General features: G+C 31.7%; 3 protein-coding genes across 9 annotated transcripts; 1 reads left to right on the top strand and 2 right to left on the bottom strand.

Annotated features, from left to right (window-relative positions):
- Positions 1 to 180: 180 nt before the first annotated feature.
- On the bottom strand, positions 181 to 5,001 carry LOC122528630 (dyslexia-associated protein KIAA0319). 4 transcript variants are annotated; one of them, XM_043653956.1, is made up of 15 exons: positions 4,454 to 5,001; positions 3,949 to 4,364; positions 3,695 to 3,876; positions 3,257 to 3,634; positions 2,961 to 3,186; positions 2,514 to 2,887; positions 2,314 to 2,425; positions 2,089 to 2,237; positions 1,820 to 2,010; positions 1,645 to 1,744; positions 1,254 to 1,574; positions 1,078 to 1,179; positions 820 to 1,005; positions 650 to 748; positions 181 to 532 (listed from the first exon to the last, which is right to left on the bottom strand). In XM_043653956.1, exons 2-15 carry the CDS (start codon positions 4,356 to 4,358, stop codon positions 516 to 518), a joined length of 2,847 nt encoding a protein of 948 aa, XP_043509891.1. In that variant the 5' UTR covers positions 4,359 to 4,364; positions 4,454 to 5,001; the 3' UTR covers positions 181 to 515. The 4 variants fall into 4 exon arrangements, with proteins under 4 accessions (XP_043509891.1, XP_043509890.1, XP_043509889.1 ...); XM_043653955.1 differs by having other exon boundaries at positions 599 to 748; positions 4,454 to 5,000; XM_043653954.1 differs by having other exon boundaries at positions 181 to 748; positions 4,450 to 5,000.
- A 480-nt stretch (positions 5,002 to 5,481) lies between these two features.
- Positions 5,482 to 10,374, top strand: LOC122528629 (protein smoothened). Of its 2 annotated transcripts, XM_043653951.1 has the most exons (9): positions 5,482 to 5,722; positions 5,942 to 6,262; positions 6,607 to 7,047; positions 7,238 to 7,407; positions 7,534 to 7,874; positions 8,083 to 8,284; positions 8,365 to 8,535; positions 8,616 to 9,070; positions 9,158 to 10,374. In XM_043653951.1, exons 1-9 carry the CDS (start codon positions 5,711 to 5,713, stop codon positions 9,910 to 9,912), a joined length of 2,868 nt encoding a protein of 955 aa, XP_043509886.1. In that variant the 5' UTR covers positions 5,482 to 5,710; the 3' UTR covers positions 9,913 to 10,374. The 2 variants fall into 2 exon arrangements, with proteins under 2 accessions (XP_043509886.1, XP_043509885.1); XM_043653950.1 differs by having other exon boundaries at positions 5,485 to 5,722; positions 8,616 to 10,373.
- A 1,141-nt stretch (positions 10,375 to 11,515) lies between these two features.
- Positions 11,516 to 20,518, bottom strand: LOC122528636 (androgen-induced gene 1 protein-like). Of its 3 annotated transcripts, none has more exons than XM_043653977.1 (5): positions 20,265 to 20,518; positions 18,204 to 18,374; positions 12,610 to 12,747; positions 12,317 to 12,534; positions 11,516 to 12,169 (listed from the first exon to the last, which is right to left on the bottom strand). In XM_043653977.1, the coding sequence occupies exons 2-5, from the start codon at positions 18,360 to 18,362 to the stop codon at positions 11,971 to 11,973; spliced, it is 714 nt and encodes a 237-aa protein (XP_043509912.1). In that variant the 5' UTR covers positions 18,363 to 18,374; positions 20,265 to 20,518; the 3' UTR covers positions 11,516 to 11,970. The 3 variants fall into 3 exon arrangements, with proteins under 3 accessions (XP_043509912.1, XP_043509913.1, XP_043509911.1); XM_043653978.1 differs by having other exon boundaries at positions 18,204 to 18,368; XM_043653976.1 differs by lacking the exons at positions 18,204 to 18,374; positions 20,265 to 20,518 and adding exons at positions 13,638 to 13,830; positions 15,576 to 15,948.
- Between the last annotated feature and the right edge of the window lie 876 nt (positions 20,519 to 21,394).

Raw genomic sequence — 21,394 nt, 5'->3', positions numbered from 1 at the left:
TTAAACAAACATATTAAGGAAAATAAATTACTACATTAGCTATATGGATAATAAATTTTATTATTTATCCATATGCAGTGTAAAAATAAGATCGATGATATACATATTAAAGAGCAAGTATTACAGACAAGGGATACATGAATAAGAAATGATTATTATATATAAATACTAATTCCAATATTTTCTAAGGCCGTAATCAAATCAAGTTTGATTATTGTGCTATGATATCGCACGCGCATATACGGCGATACATCTACAATTATATAATAAAACTTTCATACAAGTACACAATACCAATAAATCAAATAAGATGCAATGAAGTGAACTCGTGACTTCTTGTCTCTAATCTAGTTCCGTTAAATTTTTTTTCTTTTACAAGTAGCGACTTCCGTCTGAGAAATCATATCTTTATTAGGTACATACTTAAAATTACAGCCTTGTAACTGACTAGTATTTTACGCTTCTCTTTCTTTTCTTAGCCAAACGTTCACAAATGTGCGTCGTTTAACGAGATCTTATGTTCTATACGTTCCTGAAATGCACGGTTAAATTGTAACTTAAAGCACAATTTGTTTAAACGCTAACAAGCGGCTGTTACCTCATGTTTTTACTCTAGAGCCCACTTTAATAAAGCCATTTCGTGATTTACCGTTTCTTACTTGACTGCTATTTTTCGTTTTACGATGCTCGAATAAGACGTCGTCAGAATCGGTATCCGATTCCGATAGTACCATTTTGTGTGTGGAAACTATAAAAATAATCACATGAAGATTCATTGCATATTATTTCGAAATTTATATAAAAAGAAAGGTGTCGTACATGTGCTGCTGTCGTCCTCCGGTTCCGGTTGCAGAAGGGAGTAACGTGGTGGCTTTTTCTTGGTGCGAAGTGAACGTCGTTTACCTGTACATATTCTTTGGCAAAGACAGACAAGACCCCAAATGAGGCCAACCCAACATACGACTAGAGATAATAATGCTATTATCACATAGAGAATACTCCATTCTGAAAATTATATATATAAGTTCAATATATTTTTATATTTAAAATTTGCCTTTTGCATTTATTTTAACATACCACAATTAGACTCGCCGTTGCCAAAATATTTTTGTATCAAATTTTGCATCCAAAATGCCTCACACATACATAATCTTGTTTCTTGATCACATACTCCATGACCTATTTAAAAACAAATTTTATACAAAAAAGTTATTTATAACAAATGATATTTAACCTCCCGAAAAAATACTTACGTGAACAATTATTTTGACACACGGCAGTATCGATATTTGCAACGGACAACTGAAGAAGACCTGAATCTTGTCTTAATTTTTCTTTCAAACGTTTCACTACTTCTGGTCCGTGCATAGTAACCTTTCCTCCTTTCTTGTCTACATAGAAAATTAAAACAGCTCTGCCAGTATGTGGCTCCGCTCTTAAATTCCGAACAACAATTGATGCTTCATCTCGCAATAACATTTGTAATTTCACTACCAATGAATTTTTTTGTGATACAGTTAACATATTTGCTCCGATATTCAATGTTAATTCAACTAAATTCAATAATTGCGGGTCTATAAAAAAAGATATGTATACATTATCTGAAGTTTTATTTTAATACGTTTTTTCTTTTTCAATATTTACCAGGTTTTACTATCACGGATACCGTGTCTTCGCTACTAAGACCTTGCTCATCCGTTACTTTCAATCTAAAAACGTATCTTCCTGGCACGATATCTGTCAACTAAGAATAAAATTCAAAGGTACTTTCTATGAATACAAAGAATTGTTTATTTAAAATATTATTAAATATTATTACCATTAGAATTGGCGATTTGTCAGAATTCTGAACTATAGTACCTATAGCAAGACTAGACGGATCCCTCGACCATGTCCATTCACTAATTCTTAAGTCGTCAGTTGACTGAGATCCATTAATAATTAGTGCACTAATAGGCGTTACAACAACTTGATCTCCACCTGCGTTAGCCTTCGGGGCTGCATTTTTATCTACACAATAAAATTTATTTTAATAATCAAATAATTATAAATGCTAGTTAGTAGAACACAAGATAAAACTCTACATACTTTGTGTAACTTTTACTGTGACAATATCGGAATCTTTATTTCCATTGTCATCAATTACGGTTAGCTTAAATTCGTAATCACCCTTCGTCAATTTTGTAATATTCGTAACCGATTCATTTACTGCTGAGAATTCAACATTACTAGGTCCGCTATTAAATGAAATTCGGTTATAGTATTATAATATTACAATATATAATTAAATATATTTAATATTAAATAATTTACCTCAACTGCTCCCAGTGATAAGATACAATCTTAATATCATCTTTACTTTTTCGACCATCGAGCACAGTTTTTGTTTCGGGCAATGCTATAGTTATATCATCACCAGCGTCAGCTATTTAATGTAATATAAATATAAAATAGAATAATATTCTAACTTGTTTTCAATGGAAATGTAAGAATAATTAAAATACTGTAATTACCTTTTGGTGGTTTATTTGTCGGTGGTTTCACAAATACATGAACCTCAGCTGTAGAAGATTGTTCTGAATCGTCTGTTACCTTTAGTACAAATGTATACATTCCTTCCTCTAAATTAGACAGTTGTAAATACGGTGTTCTTGTATTTTGCATATCTACTGCCTTATTTTGATCTGACGGACTCTTCGTCCATTCCCAACTTGCTATTCCATGATCATCTGTACTTAGGTTACCATTGAGTGTCAATGTATTTTGAGGTAAATATATAATAATGTCTTGGTCGGCATTAGCACTGGGTGGATAGTCAGTTACTTTTAAAACTGTTATATTAGCACTAGTAGAATTAGTGATATGATTAGAATCTTCGACCGTCAATCTAAAAGGAGATAAAAGATTCAAGATAGAAAAATTATCGAAATTTTTTTAAAATAAATAGTTTCAATGCTAACTTAAAGGTATAGTTGCCAGGGATGAGGTTATCTAATTGCAAAGTAGGTGTGTCAACTAGATTAGGATGATATCCAATAGGACCTCGTTGCAATTCCCAATGATACGAAATAACACGATCGTCATCTTTACTCGATGAACCGTCTAATACAGCCCCCGTATTTGGAAGTTTCACAACTTGTGACGCAGGTGATATTATAGCAATTGGAGGCTGATTTATTCTTTTAGCTGTGAACAATATTAAATTATAAATTACGATGATCGCAAGTTGAAAAATATAAATAGTAAAAATACCTACGTGGCAAAACGCTAACGTTTGCATATGCTTCACCATAGGCATTTGGGCCATTTACTGTTACTTTAAAAGCATATAAACCCTCAGATAAGTTACTCAATTTAACAGTCATACGGTTTTGATCAGTCATTATGCCAGTATGACCATCTGGTTGACTTAAAAGACTCCAAGCATAATTGTAATGTTCATTTTCTTGTTCTGCCGGCACGGTATACGCAGACAATGTTACTTCGTTTTCTGGCAAGCGTACTTCTTTTGAAACTGCAGAAACTAACAGCCTTTTTACTGGCGGTTTCATAGATGTACTAGAATCCTTTATACTTTGTGGTTTTCCTTGTGGAGTTACACCAAGTTCTATTTCTTCCACCAAAGTGCAAATTCCTACCACAATGCATACAAATTAAAAATACATAGAATACAAACACCCAATGATACAATTACCTGCCATATTTCGTTTATATCCAGTAGAACATTGGCAAACCCCAATGTCAGACTTATCTTCAGATAACACAGATTTAACACAGACTTCGTGCTCTAAACAATTTGTTTGAGTGATGCAACTTATCCCATTTGATCCACCAAATAGAATGTGATCTCCTTCTGTACCATCCATAAGAAACCCTCTGGAAACATTAATTGAAATAACTATTAATTCATAATAAAAAATAACTCCTCATATGAAATTGAAATCTTACCCAGTATCAACATTTATCTGATCCAATAAGTCGCTCCACATTTCATCCTCTTCTACAGGTTTAACTAGCACCATACTTGGAGGAGTTTCATTCGCCAAATCTTTTCTATACAAAGGTATACATTTCTTGGAATTTTCGCATTGCACGTGATAGCAGGTGCCATTATGCATGAGCGCCACATTGCACTCAGTTTTGGTACAACATGCTGCGACGCAGTGTTTCATGGTGCTTAAATGATGCTGAGTAGTATATATCCCGCTAGAAAGGTTTCCACGTGGCGTGTAACTTGTGAAAGCTCTCGGGTATAAACCAGGGCACAGCATTTGCCATTTTGTGTCCCAATCTGGATAATCACAAATACAATCTCCAAGAAGCAACAAATATAATCCTAAATAGAGGATCTTGGTCATCTTCAGCTGTAAAGAAAAGAAAATTCCAACATGAAATGCCTAAAGTTTCCCTGTAATATTGTTTATGTTAACTTTCAAAGAAATAAAATGCCTACCTTTCTGTTAACGACAAAAGTTGGTATGGTGAAAATAATTTTTCAGGTTATTCTATGACACATCTGTCACCTCGAGGGCTGCTTCACTATCGAACAACGACCGTAAATTGCCAAGAAATCCTGTATTACGTTCCGCTGCTATTAATTCCAACTTGAGTGCAGACGTACACGACACAGGCTTATCATATATTAACAGCATGTTATTATCAACACCAGCAGCTAATCAACTATACGGGGTAATTATCATATTTCCTGTTACACCGGAATGAGGAAAGGCCGGACGAAGGAAATCAATGCCTCGACTACCAACGACTCGTTGCCAGGTTAAAATATTATCGTATATTATCTTCAATTAACAACATGAACTTATCGAATCTATCAAAATAAACCGTCCACCTTTCGATAATTCACATGCTGTAACATCTGTGCTGCAAAGGAAAACGTATCGCAGAGGTCGACACCGGTGAAAATAATTGACGAGCTAGAACTTACGAAATTACATCATGCGTCACGTTTTCGTCGTGTTACATTCATTACGTTTATTTCATTCTTCGTTTCATTGAAAAACAACGCTCGGCATTGTCCATATTGATTATGCAAATGAAACGGCTTACTGAATAATAATCAGGCGTCGCGATAAAAATTCCTACAAACAAATATTGTTTCGAGTTAGCAACTGAATACAAGTGATATTTTGGCAGTGATGTATTTTTTTAATTAGGAACTACCAATTTATAAAATTACGTGTTCGTGACGTATTTTATTGAAAACTCTCGTCGATAAATAAGTCGACAGAAGGATAGCATATTTCGTCACGGAGATTGTAATAACTGTCCTGTGAATTAATAGGATAGCATATTTCGTCACGGAGATTGTAATAACTGTCCTGTGAATTAATACAACACAGCGTGTAATTATTGGTATTTTATTTCGTGTCGAGTTGTTTACAAAATTTCCCGCGCTCAATGCGCACGTCGTATTGCGCATCGTCGGCAATGCTGCCTCTGGCGAAGTATTCGCGAAGCTTTTTACACCACCGTGCATTTAAACACCGGAAAGAGGTATGAGCAAGTTCATCGGGCTCGTCGTGGGTGGCCTGGAAGCAAACGCAACGCGTGTGTGGTCCAACCGTTCGTATGCTGGATGCGACTATCGCGAGCGTAGAAGATGCAAGACGCTTTGTCCGAACGAAGCGGAGAGCTTTCTCCGTGGTATTCTACGCTCGTTCGGGAAACAATCGGCGTGTAGTTGTAAATAATGCGTCCGAAGGTACTATATTTATTCAAAAAATACTTTTATTGTTTATCTGCGCTGCGGTACACGTGACATTTTTCTTTTTTTCGTTTGAATTGAATTGATAGTACGCACATGCCAGGAATCGCGCGATTACAAAAGTGACAAATAACAAGTTATATTGCTGTATAACATGTCATTTTTCTTTTTTTTTTTTGGTTTGACTTAATAATAACAATAATCAATTTTTTTCAGATGACGCTCCTATTGATTTGTTGCTTTTTAATCTTTCGTCGTGTATCGTCGGATCTGGCGCACAGATTCGCTATTAATTCGAACAACGAAAACGACACGTGGAAACACGATTTAGAGCTGAGTGCCAGGCACAGAATCAAGGATTCCAGTTACCTGCTGGACAGGTATCCTATAAGAGAATTACCGACTGATTCTTTGAATTGCCACAGGCCCGCAAAATGTGTAGAAATGCAAAGGAATACTTGTATGGGTACGAGATTGTCATATACCACTACTACATTGGATCTCATACCTGAGCATGTAACCCAAGATATTATAGAGGTATGTTATACACATGTATTATAACATATATAGGTAGGTCACTTTTAAATGTGAATATTGTGAACTTAATACTACAACATTTGATTTTGTAAATTGCAACAGGTAAATCTAGCAATTTCAAAGTTACTTTCTCTTTTTTTTATTCCCCTGTTAAAGCTGGTGTCCCAGGTCAAAAATTCCTATTTAAAATCAACTCAGGTACTTCCTGTCTAGTGACTATCTCATGCCTAGATGCTAAGATGCTTCTGTATTTTTATTACTATTTAAAACTACTCTTTACATTTAGAGGAATGCTTTGCTTTTATATAAAAATATTTTTGTCAAATATTTTTTTTACTTTGCAGGAAAGATTACATGTATTACAAGCATTAAGACATATGCCAAAGTGTTGGGCAGTTGTTCAACCCCTCCTGTGCTCAATATTTATGCCAAAATGTATCAACAACACAGTAAACTTACCATCACAAGAGATGTGTAAAATGGTTTCAGGGCCTTGTAGAATTATATTCAATCATACAATATGGCCAAGTTTTGTCAAATGCGAAAATACAGACTTGTTCCCCACATTATGCAAAAACGATATTAGAGAATTAAAATTTAATATTTCTGGCAAATGTCTAAAGCCATTGGTACCGACTGATAATGCGCTTGCCATTTTTGAGGGGGTTGAAAGTTGCGGAGTACAGTGCAACGATCCGCTTTTCACACCAGATGAGCATAAGCAAATTCATTCTTTCATTGCTTGGGCTGCAGGCATCTGTGGTTCATTTAATCTATTCACTGTTGTAAGTAATAATTAAACTGCGGATTTTTATACACTTATTAAAATTCTAAGTAAAAATCCACAGCATACAATTGATATTCAAAACAGATCTAGCTTTCATTTTTTTTAATTATATTCAGAAAAATATTATTTTGCATAAATATCCACAATGATAAGAAATATGAAATGGATAACAGTGTAATTTATTTCAGGTAACATTCTTGATTGATTGGAGAAGTGCAAATAAATATCCAGCTTTAGTTATATTTTATATAAACTGTTGTTTTATGGTATCCTGTATTGGATGGCTTGCTCAATTTACAGGAAACAGAGATGTGATCGTATGTAGAAAAGATGGAACTTTAAGAATGAGCGAGCCAAGGTAATTTATAATTATTTAATTGTGTATAGTACAGTAAATTGTCATGTTATTTTATATGTCGTGATTTTGTTAAAAGTCACTGTATCAAGTCGGACATAAAAACTTTGTATACTAATCTATTTTCAGTGGAGAAAATTTGTCATGTGTCGTAGTATTTGTTCTCGTGTATTATTCCCTTATGGCAGCTATGGTATGGTTTGTGATCCTTACGTATGCTTGGCATATGAGTTTTCAAGCATTAGGCAAAATTCAAGACAGAATTGACAAAAAGGGTTCATACTTCCATTTAATCGCTTGGTGTTTACCACTTGTGCTCACTGTTACAATCATGGCGTTAGGGGAAATCGATGGAAATAGTGTTACCGGTATATGTTTCGTTGGTTATACTAATCATGCAGTCAGAGCTTGGTTTTTGCTTGGCCCTGTGTTGATTGTTTTACTCGTTGGAGGTTACTTCTTATGCAGAGGTATGTTTCAAATTTACACTCTTATGTCTTAAACTCATTACTATTTTATATTTTCTACTTACATAATGTGATATATTTCTTTGTACGCTTCCATAAACATCATAAAGTGTAAGTATCTTCTCTTAATAAGAATGAATATTAGAGGGTTGGTCATATTTTTATTTCAAGTTACTTAACTAACATTAAATAATAATGTTAATATTTTTAGGATTAATTACTTTGATTCGATTAAAAATAAGTAGTCAGGAAATTATATCTGAAAGAGCAAGTTCTAAAATACGAGAAACCATCGTACGTATGGGGCTGTTCTCGATTTTTACATTCGCTGCAGTTTTGGTGACATTTTATTGCCACATTTACGAGTTCCAACATTCTGAGGAGTGGCATCAGAGTTTTAGAAATTATATGATGTAAGAAAATCGAAACACAAAAGAATGGGACTCGCGTCATAATATATCGTGTTTAATGACATTTTATATTTTATGTACAGATGTGCAATAACAACAAAGTATTTGGACATCTCCGAGTGTAAAATGGAAGTACGACCAAGTGCAGCTAAAATGCAATTACATTTGCTCTCACCATTTTTCGCCGGTATTCTTATGTCTTCATGGGTGTGGACTGGTTCAACAGTAGACACTTGGACCAGATTTCTTAGACGGTACAATTTTAAATACTATTCTCGTCTGTTTTTCAAATTTAACAAAAATGAAATGTGTCAACGTTTCTTTCTTATTTCAGAACTTTCAATTGTGAAACAGAAGAGCCTATTAGACTGAAGAAACATAAAGTGATCGCTCAAGCGTTTGCAAAACGAAAGACGTTCAATAATGCTGGTCGATTGTCCATCAGCTTCCATAATACCCACGAAGACCCGGTCGGTTTGAACTTTGATCTAAACTCTGTAGCTTCTCAAGATTTCAGTTCAACGTGGGCAGCTGCCTTACCGAAGTTAGTTACTCGTAGAGGTGCGCTTGTCGGTGGTACAACAGGATCTGTATCGAGCAACAGAAGAAATTCCGTAGATTCTGAGATCAGCTTCAGTGTACGCCGAGTGTCAGTGGAGTCGAGAAGGAACTCCTTGGATTCTCAAATATCAGTACAAATAGCTGAATTAAAGACAACGCGAAAGGTCGCTAGCAGTTCACGCGGTCGTCGCGGGAAACGGCGACGAGACTTCGGGAAGTCCAGATCAGGTAAAGTGGGTCCATTGTTTAGAAGAGGCAGTACAACGTCGCAGGAAAGTCAACTCGGTGCACAGATATTATCGGCATTGACCATAGGTGGCAATTCGAGAGTACCATCTATTCAAGTGCCGAATATGAAGAGACGATCGGCTAGCGCCGGCTTGGACGAACGAGCCTTAAACCCTAAACTATTCGACGGAAAGAACGCGGGGATGCTGCTTCCGTTCCTGTTTCCAGGGCAAAGCGGCAGCGATGAGAATTTAAGCAGCGAGGAGAAACGGCATCAAGGAATATCGGGGAAAGACGTGGATATCGAAGGTGGAAATATGGAGAAGGATGATCAAGATCAAGACAGTGACAGTGATGACAGTCAACCGGAAGAGGAGGCAAAGATGTTAGATCCCGAAGAACCTCACGAACGTAGCAAGAGCAAAATTAGTAACAAAAGTTCGAAAAGTTACAGTCACGATAGTGATAGAAGGAGCAGAGAAAGTCGTAAGAGTAAATACCTGCTCCAAGATGAAACCATTTTGAAACACTTGTTCCAGGAGTCTAATGATATTAAGTTGAAAAGCGACGCGGAAATAAAAGAGATGTGCAGAAAAGCTGGAATGGGAAATCTGGCATCTAGCTTAACCTTGTGTTGTCCTGAATTGACAAGACTGATACAAACCGAGGGCCAAACTGGCAATGCTCGAGAAATGGCAACGCAAACGTCGTTACCGTTAGACATTCTAGAAATGGAGGAATTGAAACAAAGCATAGACGAGATTATCAATAGTCGGCATTGCAGCTCAAAAGGAACACAGATTTCACCGCAATTGAATAAAAACAAAAATATCGCTACGTAACATTTGTTTACGTACGAAAGACTTTTTTTTACAAAAATAAATTATTTTAAATAAATTAAAGTTCAAAATTTTTCACTTTCAATTGATTATACTACTTCAGCAAGCATTGTGTTATTTACATATTATTGTGACTGTATATTTGCAATGGTGCAATAGCGTGACTTGTACTGTAAATACTATTTTAAAGTAATTCAGTCTTAGTAGCATATATTTTTTATATATTTTATTATCGATAAATAATTCCGATATGGTAAAAAATAATTCGACGACTTTCTACAATATTAAAGTTATAAACGTATCGTATAAGTCTCCTTCGACTTTTTATACAGAACAATCTAAGTTTATTTTTAACATTGTTCTGTATATTACAGTATTCTAAAAACTGCGTATCCTATTGTACTTAAATTAAATATAAATATACAAGTAAAATTTATTTTCTTATTTCAAATTTATATTATTAATTTTTCTACCAATTTCAATACAAATTGTGCAACAAATTGAAAGAAATCGTGGTACTTTATATTTACAACAAAGTATAATATTAATAAAAAAAAATAGATAAATTATATAAAAAGGTATTTTTATTCTACAATATTTAGAAAATGATACATATATAACAAGTTTGTTTAATAATTTCTGCCTCCGTTTTATATAAATTGCTTAAATAATTATTCTCAAAAAATTATGAAAATATTTAATTTTATAAATAAGTTCTCTAGTTTGAATATCAGCACTAACGTACATGTAATTATAGAAAATTACATGCAATTATAGAAAAGGTAATTTTCGATAATTGATATTTTCCGTAGAATTTAGTATTTTCCTGGTGTTCTAACTATACGCAGAAAGTTTCAATTATGTCAACATTATAAAAGAAACATTTCAATTTTGTTGAAAACATTTCAATGAATTTCAACAATGAGTTTTATATTTTAAGATTTTTGCAGTAACGGTTATAATAATATTTCTTTCTTTTCTAATTCATTTATCTAGAGATATAACAAAAAAATCGTTAACAAACCCTATACCCCTGGTTTGCTACTAAGTATTATATATTTCTTTATACACTATATAAAAAATGAAATGCCAAACTTGAATTCTAGTTAAAGTTTGATCTACTGTGAATGTGAAAACGGCATTTTCCACCTACAATCACTACGTTCTTAGCATAAGAACCAACGATGAGATTGAATCCTGATGAACACGCAAGTAAACGTGTTAATGATTTCTTTATTTGATCAGTCCAGCAAAAGCACGTTCCTCTTGCTCGATTCGCCTCACATCGTTACGCTTTCAAATCCAGTCCGATACTTTCAGCTAGGTATTTTTTTCCTACACTCGGTACAAACACAGCCGGATTTTAGTATTCGGTAAAATAGTGTTTGCAAACGTGTCTGTTGATATACCTCCAAAACGCGGAACAATGCATTCATTCCACACACGTATCCACAGTTCACCGTTTTTCAATATTGCATATTCTTCCTTTCTTTCTATATTTTATATAATTTCTTTATTGCCAGAGTGACAAATATTGTCAAACGTATAAAAATGTAATAGCTGTTGCATCGTGTGTACGTATGTGTGTTGTCCCTGTTTTTTTTTCTTTTCTTTACTTGCCATTTCTTTCCAATTTTTAATTTACATCACCATGAATATTAGGCATCAGAGTGTGTGCAATGTAGTCGTTACAATTAGTCTTCCCTTCTTTTATATGTGACACAACAAACCACACGACAGAAAAAGTCTTATCTACATGCTCTAGTTACGTAACCCTCTTCGAATGAACAAATTATTAACGACCGCGTTCTCCTCGTGCTCTCTGATTTCAGATTAAAAAAAATGCGCTCCTTTTTCTGCATGCACATATTATTGTTTTATGTTTTTGTTTAAGAGTTTTCGAAAGAAAAAGATTCATTCGTGCATGCTGTAACGTAGGACAAAAGGGGAGGATGATAGGAGGAGGAGGTAGAAAATTGGTTTTTATTTTTTATTCACCACCACCTTAGCGGAGGCTAAATGTATAACCGAAGTCAGCGCAGCTAATCACCATAGGTGAGGCTATTTGCTCTTGGCGTAAGAATTTTTGCTTTTAGTATATTCGTTACCCCAAAAGAAGTTGTCCACTGCTTCCCCGATCATATACAAGATCAAGGCGATCGAGATGAGTACAGAGAAGAATACAGTTCGTAATGGCAACGACAGTACTTCTAGAACTGGGTAGACCCAGATACCGCTCTTGTAGAAAATTATGTGCACCCTGAAAATCGAAACAGTTAATTTAATTTAATTTAACGGTAATTGAAATATTCAATTCAAGAGTTTAAAATTAATTTACAATTTAAAAGTAAGATAGGACGGTTAATCGAAGCAGCTGAAAAAGCTCCCTTATAATTTCTTAACGTACCAAATTAAATATAAGATTATGAAGAAGGTTAGACAAAAGAGACCGTACGATCTCGATGGATATTTCCTAGGGGATAACATCATTTCTATAAAAGTAGAAACCATGATTGACGTGTGCATCAAATGATTCAACCACCATGGAAAGTATGGATCCAGCGCCTTTGGGAGTACCAACTCGCGGTCCACAAACATTAAAGCCCAGAATATTATTCCAACGAACTGTAATCCAAGAAAATTATAAGAAAATATAATATGGAACTTTGACATTTAATTTTTTCCATTCTTTTAACATACCATAGCAACCGGGAAACCAAGAATCGAGTGCATATGATCCTTAAGTTTGCGTACAAAGGGTGGTTTCTTGGGACTAACTGCATTTGTACCAAACCAGTCATTCAAAATGCATATGAAGAAAAATACTGCTTGAATAATCTGAAACAAGAGATAATTACACGCTTAACTTCTTCTGTTTGGAATAATAATTAAGAAATGTTGGGTATATAAGAATGAATATTTATATCTTCCTTTAAAAATTACTCATAATGTTTTCTTTTTTTTTCCAGCAATCTTCTATTTCTAGCTGTCTCTTGTCACGATTTATATAACCAGTCATTAGATTAAAAAATTTCAGAGTTAGTTCAACCTTGTGCAGGAAGCGATTTCTTCAGTGAAATGTGACTGTAGTTGAAAATACAAGATAACGGAATATTTCCTTTGCAATTAAACAAGCATCATATTTCCAAAAAAAATAATTAAAATAAAAGAAACTTAATAAAACTTTAATGGTTAATTGATTGATTATTGCATTACGAAATTTGTGGCACATTACTAACAAAAACGCGATATGCGTTAGTGTTTTTAAAGATATCTAATCTTTTTTGTTCGAACTTTAAATTAACAAATTTGAAACGTAGGTAAGTTAATATTTTGCATTTATTTACCATATATTTTCTGCTTATTTAAATACCACACATCTCACACATGCTACACATCAGCCAATTCAGTATTACATCCATCACAACGAAAAAATTAGACGCATTTATTCACGTTCGTGTATTCTATGAGAGTACATTTTTTACATAAAATACAGTATTTCGTTTGTTTCATTGGTTTAAATTTATTGATGAATTTAAATTAACATTGGCATAACTTTAATGTGGACTTAATGATCTCTCTAATGATTATATTTAACTTGCTAAATAATAGCAAGTATTATTATACTTGTATGAATATTTAATTCTACAAAGTCGTAAGTAAATATACAAGATTAATTGGGTGAATAATAATCTGAGTAAATGATCTGTTTGTTGCATCATACTAACCGCGTCCCAGAAAGTGAGAAACTTGAATTTCCCGCCGTAGCCGTTGTGTACTTTAAGTACATTCGGAGGAACTACAGTGTACATGTAATCATAATACACGGAGAATGCGAATTGTACACAGGAGATCACGTGAAATCCAATCAGTAGACCGTCTCGCATCTCGCAAGTATTTCACATACAATATTTTTGTAGTCTGAAATGTTTTGATAAATTTCCATGATGGCAATCGTATTCGACCAATTAGATAGACAGGAACGAATTGATAGAAAAAAAAAATTATATATCTTTTCTATATGTTCACTTTTTTAATAAATGTTTCTTAACAACGTGTAAAAGTCGTGTAAAATTTAGTTAATGGATCCTCTGTTTTCATGAGACTTGCATTTAAAGTTGAAACAGTACCTACATTAGCACGTAATTTTTTGTGTTCTGTCTGCACACTGCTTATGTTTTATTCATTTAAAAAATAAAATGATGCATGAATATTCCGGTATATTGGCAAAAACTTGCAAAAAGAATATTATCTTTCTTTTTTGCATAAAATATTGACTAACTTCATGTTAATGAGAAATTTACTTCGAGGTATTTATCTCTTTCGTATATGTATTTCCTTATACTTATGAAGTTGATTAGAAAAAGAAACTGTTATATTGTGTCCAGAAATTACGTAAGGAAGTTTACTCTCGAATTACGTAAATCTCGGACCACGCAAGAAAATTACATTATAAGAGCTTGTAATGTTGCAGTAGGAATTTTATCTAAGTACACAGTACTTCCACGACATAAATTATTTATTCATATATGTATAAATTATGACAGAGTTGAGATTTCTATTATTTAAATTAATGTAATTCTGAGAACAATTTTTGTGAAGAACAGAATTTTTCATGTATCTACGTACATATAGAATTCTTTTTTCTCAAACGATTCTCCTCTGCTAAAAATAATCACACGTATAAAAATAATATTTCAATATATAATATTTCAATATATAAAAAGAAACTTAAAAAAAGAAAAAAAAGAACAATGTACTGTAAATAATATACTTGTTGACATTTACTTTGTGATTTTAAGCTCATTCACGCCACTTCGAGCTATCACCCCACTATAGTAAACATTAGCCAACGCATAAATTTATAATTGTAAAAAAAAAAAAGAAAAGAGTAGATACGCGCGTAGCTAGTAAAGTAATTACATAAGAATAAATTAAAGATTGACCTCTTTCAAAAAAAAGTTAATTACAGTCAAAAACTGGAAAGTTCTCACGAAATGAACTTTTCGTGTTTCTTAAATATTTTCAAATTAGTTTTTTAATGATAATATTTTTAATAAAAATTGAATAAATTTTTTTTTCAAACATTTGTATTTGTAATAAAAATACGAATAGTGACGTTAATAGTGTCTTTATTTTATAAATCTTGTTTTATAAAACGTATAAGAATGTATAATCCCTGTTATTCGAATAAATTTATTATGCCATTTCATGATTTTATGAAATCTAAAATTATTTCGATTTTTTTATGTTCTTTAAATATCGATAAATCGTTCTTAATTTCCTTCTCTATTAGTTAAAACTTTTATTTACAACAAATTTTTAGTAGCATATGATAAGTAAGATACATGATAATAAAGTGTAAGAGAATAAGACGATGCCCTCATTCTATAATTCTCGCTTTGAATACAATGCAACGTGATAAATTAAATTTGATTAAGTCATTCACACTAACAGAAAAAAACTACAGCCAATGAAATTCACTTTGTCGAACAGTAATCTTTCAGTTAGATATTAACAAATTTAAGAAAAAAGAGGATCGGTTCTAACTGTTTTTAATGTTCGGATGAATTATTGTGAAAAATGAAAATAATCAGTCTCGAATGCACGTGTGCAAGTAATTAATATGAAACTATATACTCAGTTGTTAAAACTCGTGATCTTACAATGTCACAGTTAAATTTCCGTTTATGTAGTACCGATGAATCAAAGTAGTTTGATCAGTGCTACAATATCTTATTATTATCGTATTTTTTAAATATTCGAACAGTTTCTCGTGATTACACGGGAAAAACACTTCGGCTTCTCTCGGTCACATGTACAGACAGCACTACAACAGTATCGACCGCGCCGACGATCTGCAACGTACTGACTATTGACGAATAGACGAAAATACACTGTGAGAAAGAGAGAAATAGTTCACTATGTGCCTACAACTTCAGCCGAAGGGAGTAAGATAACCACAGGTCAAGAACCACCATAGACACTGAACAAAAACGGATGTGTACACAGGAAGAATTTACAGAAGAATAAAAATAAAAAAGAAATACAAGCGGGAAATTTGCTACAGTGTATGTAGTGGAGTATAGAGTGCTCATCTTAGAGTGCACATCTGCTACTGCACACTGTATTTGCTACCGACAGAGTTAAATAAGATACTAAAAGAGTAGCAAATAGTATAATTTTTAGTTTATTTTTCTTAATTGAAATGTGCATTAATCTTATAGGAAGTATATGTAATATAGAAATAGGACATAAACAAAGGACTCATGCACGAAAGAGATTCATCAAAAGACAAAGATAAACAGTACAGTTGATGCTCTTCTGCGCAGATGGAATGCGCAGAAATTTTTGCGGTCGAAGATCGCTTTCAGACTTGGTTGAAAAATTTGAATTTTTTTTTTTCAGATGTTATGCACATTATATTCATTTAATATGCAATGGAAAATTGTTAGTTTAACATACGGATCTGTATTGAAGCAAAATTATCGAAAATAAATGTAGATATTAATTTCATTGAGAAAATTTTGAATTACTATCGGGATGTACGTGGGAATCTTTTTCTTTTTTTTTAATTTTTCTGGCGCTTTCTAATTGAGAGTTCAAATTCATTTCGTTAAGATGTATTACGTATTTATCTGGTAATAAATAAAAAATTGAATAGACTAGACAGAAATGATTACCACACGCGTTACGTGATTTTCTACTTCCTAGTACATACTATTCACGATTATATCATACACATGTTCAGTAATACACTCTGTTGTAGGTAACTAAATTAATTAAATTGAAACTTTATTTAAGGAAGAGAAAAATATCGCAAGTACAAATAGCGCAAATCATATATTTTTTGTTGTTAGTCACAATTCATTAATCAAGATGTCGACAGAATGTTAAAAAAAAAGTTCAGAGGATAGAAAGGATAGATAGAAAGAGAAACTGATGGAAAATAATTCTAAGGAACATGAAAAATTTACATTTTTAAAAAATTATGAACAATTTTCAGCTGTAGTGTTTCTTCAGATAATCAAAGTATGTAATATATGATTGATATATGTGAATATTTTACTATTTTCTCTCTTTGGTGTTTATAAATTTTCCACTCCTTTCCCCGTTTCCGCACAAATTTTATTGGAACTTTTTTCTTCTATCTACGCTTGAAATCCTAAATTGCAAATCTTTTTTAACACCCTAGTAGACACGTCTGTTGACCTCGTTAAACAATAAAATACGAGTGCTTATCTTTTATTGATTCTATCTAATCGATAAGCAGATTCAGACTAAAAAGTTGGACAATTTATACGAATGGACATATATGCATGGCAATCACACTACGTATAATGCATAACCATATTTTGTAATAATTTGTAAAAATATTGTTATATAGTGACAGACAAGTGAATTAACATTATTTACTTTTTCGTCACTGATATTTTTCATTTGATGATGTTCATTAAGTTGTTGTGACTTTATTCGATTAAGGGAACTGTGTTTCGAAAACAATGAATATTACGAGAAGTTTATTGCTCAAACAAACGTCAAGAAAGTATGTTATTTTACACATAACATTATTGGTGATGTAACGCACGAATTATGACTATAGTATAGAGGCATACGAGCCTGTGTTGTGACGCTTAGTTTCAACATGGTGCCATCTATTGACGTTCTCACAATGTTGTAAAATGTGCAACGCGATACGTCTCGCAATATTTATTTAGCTGATACAATATATTCATATCAACGCATTGACACGAATGCGTTAATATAAATTTATTAGTCCAGATATATTGCTATAATCAGCGAATTGTTTGAATGACACATAAGAATTTTGTACTTAAACGTTATTTTTCAAACTTTGTTTTTGTTGTTGCAACATACGAATAATTATAAAATGGCAAAGTATTTTTTCTTGCTTCAAAACATTTCAGTCAATATCTATGATTTATATCTCTTAAATATCATGGAAAACATATATATATATATATATATATATATATATATATATATACACTTTTAGATTTAAAAATCTTGGTACTTAATTAACAGTAAATATATTATATTAACCGAATAATTATTTTGTAATACAGTATCTTTTACAATTTACATTTATTATAGTTATTTAATAAATATGTATTATTATAATCATTTAATAAATATACAAATAAAACTTGCTACAAACAAAGCAAATAATAAATAATAAAATATAATATATAATATAATATATAAATAATGATGAAAGAATAAAATGGTTCTAAAGAAATACGATTTTATTAATAATAAAAAATGCAACTTACCAGGTTCCATATTGTCAAGAACCTAAGTGCTCCTGGATCAAAGTTACTAATTGGAATCTTACTGAGAGACATGGGTAATTTCATCAAAAGTCCCTGGTATGTCGTGTATGTGTACATCAGAAATGATGTGATATGGTATAATTGATTTAATGTGTACATTTTATTAAAATTCTGAAAAGAGAAAATAAAATAATGCGTCATATTGATTTTTTTCAAAGGAAAGTGAAGTCTTTTTCTATGAGACTTGTGAACTTTTATCGGTTAGGTTTAATTCACAATTGACAAACGGATTGTGTTTTTACATCATTGGCCAAATTTATACGTAAGAATCTTTTTTATTTTTATTCAATTAGTTTTTTTATACAATTTTTATACATTTACGAAAAAATAGAATAGTATCAGCGCAGTGATGATAATATGAATAACTTTAAATAAGAATAGTTATTAAATAAAAAAGAAGTAAAGATAGAAATGATAATTTGAAATGATCTGAATTATGATTAGATTAGATTATTCGGAAAGATAAAACTACAGTTTTTATTTCACAACCTCAATAATTGTATTATATATGAAATTTTATTTTCGTTGTCATTAATATATAAATATTAAAATCATAAAAATGATAAAATACAACTAATTAATGAATTACTTTACAAAAACAAAAGAAACTTAATTTTATTAAGTCTATAATTTTATAAAAATAAATCTGAAATGAAAAACCGTAAAATGAAAAATGCAAGTTAGTCAATTTACTGCCTTTGAATCGTGATGGTCTTTTAGATTATAAAATAATCTTTTATGACAGATAAAAGAAGAAAAATTTTTAATAAATACTAAATCGTTGTTGATAACAATTATATGATTATTTCTATTAGAAAATTTTCAAAATTTACGCGATATGTGTATTATATATCAATATGATGAGCATGAAAAATTTTTGATAAAAATTACACAAAACAAAAAACAAAAATTGATACCATCAAAAGATTAGATAAACGAAAAATAGCTTGATAAAATAATTTTGTTGATATCTTGTTAATATCTGGTTTAATGATAAAACAAAAGAAGCTAAAAAAAAAAGGACGCGTGTTACTTTGATACACATATCAAGCTTGGATCAAATGTGTTTTAAATTATAAACATATAACGATGCAAAAGTGTTTCAATTGAATCAGTAATATTATGTAACTGATATACTAGAGTATGTTACATTTGTCGATCTTGTCATTGTTTATCAAAAACAATAAATTAAAAAGAAATAATATTTACGTATATGGTTCAGGAAATGATTAGGAAATCTATAGATTTTTGTAAGAACGATAATAATTCTGTAAATAAGATCTTATTTCTGTAAATAAGAAACTAGAAAAACATATTTGCTAACTATATTTTCGAATGAAATTCATTTATTGCAAGTCACTTATGCTAATCTCTTGTTCTTGCAAAATATTTTAACTAAATCGTATTTAAATTTCCAAGTGATCGAAGACAATAAAGATTTAATGAAGAAATAATACTTGGAAAGCTTTTTAAAAAAAGGATTTTAATAATATATAAGACTACTTATATAAGATTAACCCTTTTCGAAAAGTTTTTCAATAAAACGAGAAAGAAAAATTTGTTTAAAGAATAATCTCATAATTGCAGTTATTCATCTGAGAGTATGCTACTCATCTAAAAACTGGTTGTAATTTCCAAAATCAATTTTTTTTCGTTTCCATTTCTTCGAATTCGATCATGTTTGTCGTGAATGTAAGTTGAGATTTTCTTAGAATGAGGTTGTAATTGATCCTTTAAATAACTTGTTTTGATCTATTCTTTTTTTTTTTTTTTAGAGGGTCCCGTTTCTTTTATTCGTTGAAAATAAAAGTGAAATAAAATCGTCCAATTGTACAAAAAATTTTACTTTAATATTATTATCAATTAATCTCATATCCATAAATGACATTCATATTCTATTACTTTTATTTCATTTACTTATCTTAGAACAGCGTTGTTTTCTGTTCCTATTCTTCTTGCTAGAACAAATTGACACTTATCTGTAATTATTGTTAGACTCACCTCGGGGGACAATTGCACAATGTCAGAGGATTTAACGAATGCGTAAAGTTATCTCGATGAATAGAACTGGAAGACCAGAAGTACGTTTGCAGATATGCATATAAGTCGTTCGAGGTTCGTACAATGTGATAAGATACATGCAATGAAATCACCGGTAAATTTCGTGAATTTGCAAAATGTGTACACTAACTTCAAAGCCAGGAAGCTAATTACGGACTGACAGTCAACCCTGTTCCATTATACGAACAACAATAAATTATTATACAACAACGAATCTGATTCGTCGTCATTAAATTTAAAACACCAAGTAGGGATTTCTTTGATACTGAATCTCGGTAATTAATAGTAGAAATGTTTGACACTGTGGCGTTAGTATCGCAAAATGTTAGAATTTATTCAGTGAACTGATAAATAATTTCAATTCGATTTTACGAATCTGTCGTGAAACGATAACTCGAATTTATGTTCATATATTTAAAAAGAGAGTTTGTACAACTTTGATACTAGATTTTCGATAATAAATGATCGATAAACGTTTCTCTTTACTGTTTGTTATGTCGAGATGGCCAATTTAAATGATCGCACATTTTTTTAAATAATCTTGTGACTGGAAATTTATACTATAATATATGTAAACTATGAGTGGAAGGAAGGAAGGTTAAGTCCTGTGACTCTTGAAGTCTATTAGGCAAACAACTTACTATAATAACAATTATGTAAGAGACAATTTGTGTTTTTTAAGTATCAATGTACAATTGTTGTATGTGATATTTCAATCCTTACTAGTGCCCTCATACAGTAATCATATCAACTAACTTTTCCGTCGTGGTAATCATTTGACGTTATACAAAAGGAATTAATCACTCAGCCGTACAAAAATAATAGATTTTTTCGTTTTGTTAAAACCGTTTTCGTAAATAAAGAAAACTGTGAAAAAAATCACTAAAAAACTGGGATGATATTATTTATATTGACAAAGATTCAATCAAGTCGTCCTTTAACATTTTCAATGAAAACTTGATAATATACACTTTGTAAGATATCATCGAGTAAAAAATACAGTTCAGCTGTCTCTTTTGCAGAATTTTCATTTAGAAGAATGTTTCTGTTAGTAACGGCGAAGACCATAG

The sequence above is a fragment of the Frieseomelitta varia genome, unplaced genomic scaffold, assembly GCF_011392965.1.
Source record: "Frieseomelitta varia isolate USP_RPSP 00005682 unplaced genomic scaffold, Fvar_1.2 scaffold_254, whole genome shotgun sequence".
Taxonomy (NCBI): domain Eukaryota; kingdom Metazoa; phylum Arthropoda; class Insecta; order Hymenoptera; family Apidae; genus Frieseomelitta; species Frieseomelitta varia.
Note: the sequence above shows the minus strand (reverse complement) of the source record. Positions and strands in the feature narration are given on the sequence as shown.

Excerpts from the sequence above, each read along its gene's own strand:
- LOC122528630 (XM_043653954.1), bottom strand. The coding sequence starts at position 4,358 with ATGACCAAGATCCTCTATTTAGGATTATATTTGTTGCTTCTTGGAGAT. Across the intron at positions 2,238-2,313 it reads TATCACTGGGAGCAGTTGAG|CGGACCTAGTAATGTTGAAT; the intron begins GTAAATTATTTA and ends TTCATTTAATAG. Across the intron at positions 1,006-1,077 it reads CAACGGCGAGTCTAATTGTG|AATGGAGTATTCTCTATGTG; the intron begins GTATGTTAAAAT and ends TATAATTTTCAG.
- LOC122528629 (XM_043653950.1), top strand. Across the intron at positions 6,263-6,606 it reads TAACCCAAGATATTATAGAG|GAAAGATTACATGTATTACA; the intron begins GTATGTTATACA and ends TTTACTTTGCAG. Across the intron at positions 7,048-7,237 it reads CATTTAATCTATTCACTGTT|GTAACATTCTTGATTGATTG; the intron begins GTAAGTAATAAT and ends AATTTATTTCAG.
- LOC122528636 (XM_043653977.1), bottom strand. The coding sequence starts at position 18,362 with ATGTACACATTAAATCAATTATACCATATCACATCATTTCTGATGTAC. Across the intron at positions 12,535-12,609 it reads TTGGTTTCCCGGTTGCTATG|TTCGTTGGAATAATATTCTG; the intron begins GTATGTTAAAAG and ends CTTGGATTACAG. Across the intron at positions 12,170-12,316 it reads ATAATCTTATATTTAATTTG|GGTGCACATAATTTTCTACA; the intron begins GTACGTTAAGAA and ends TTCGATTTTCAG.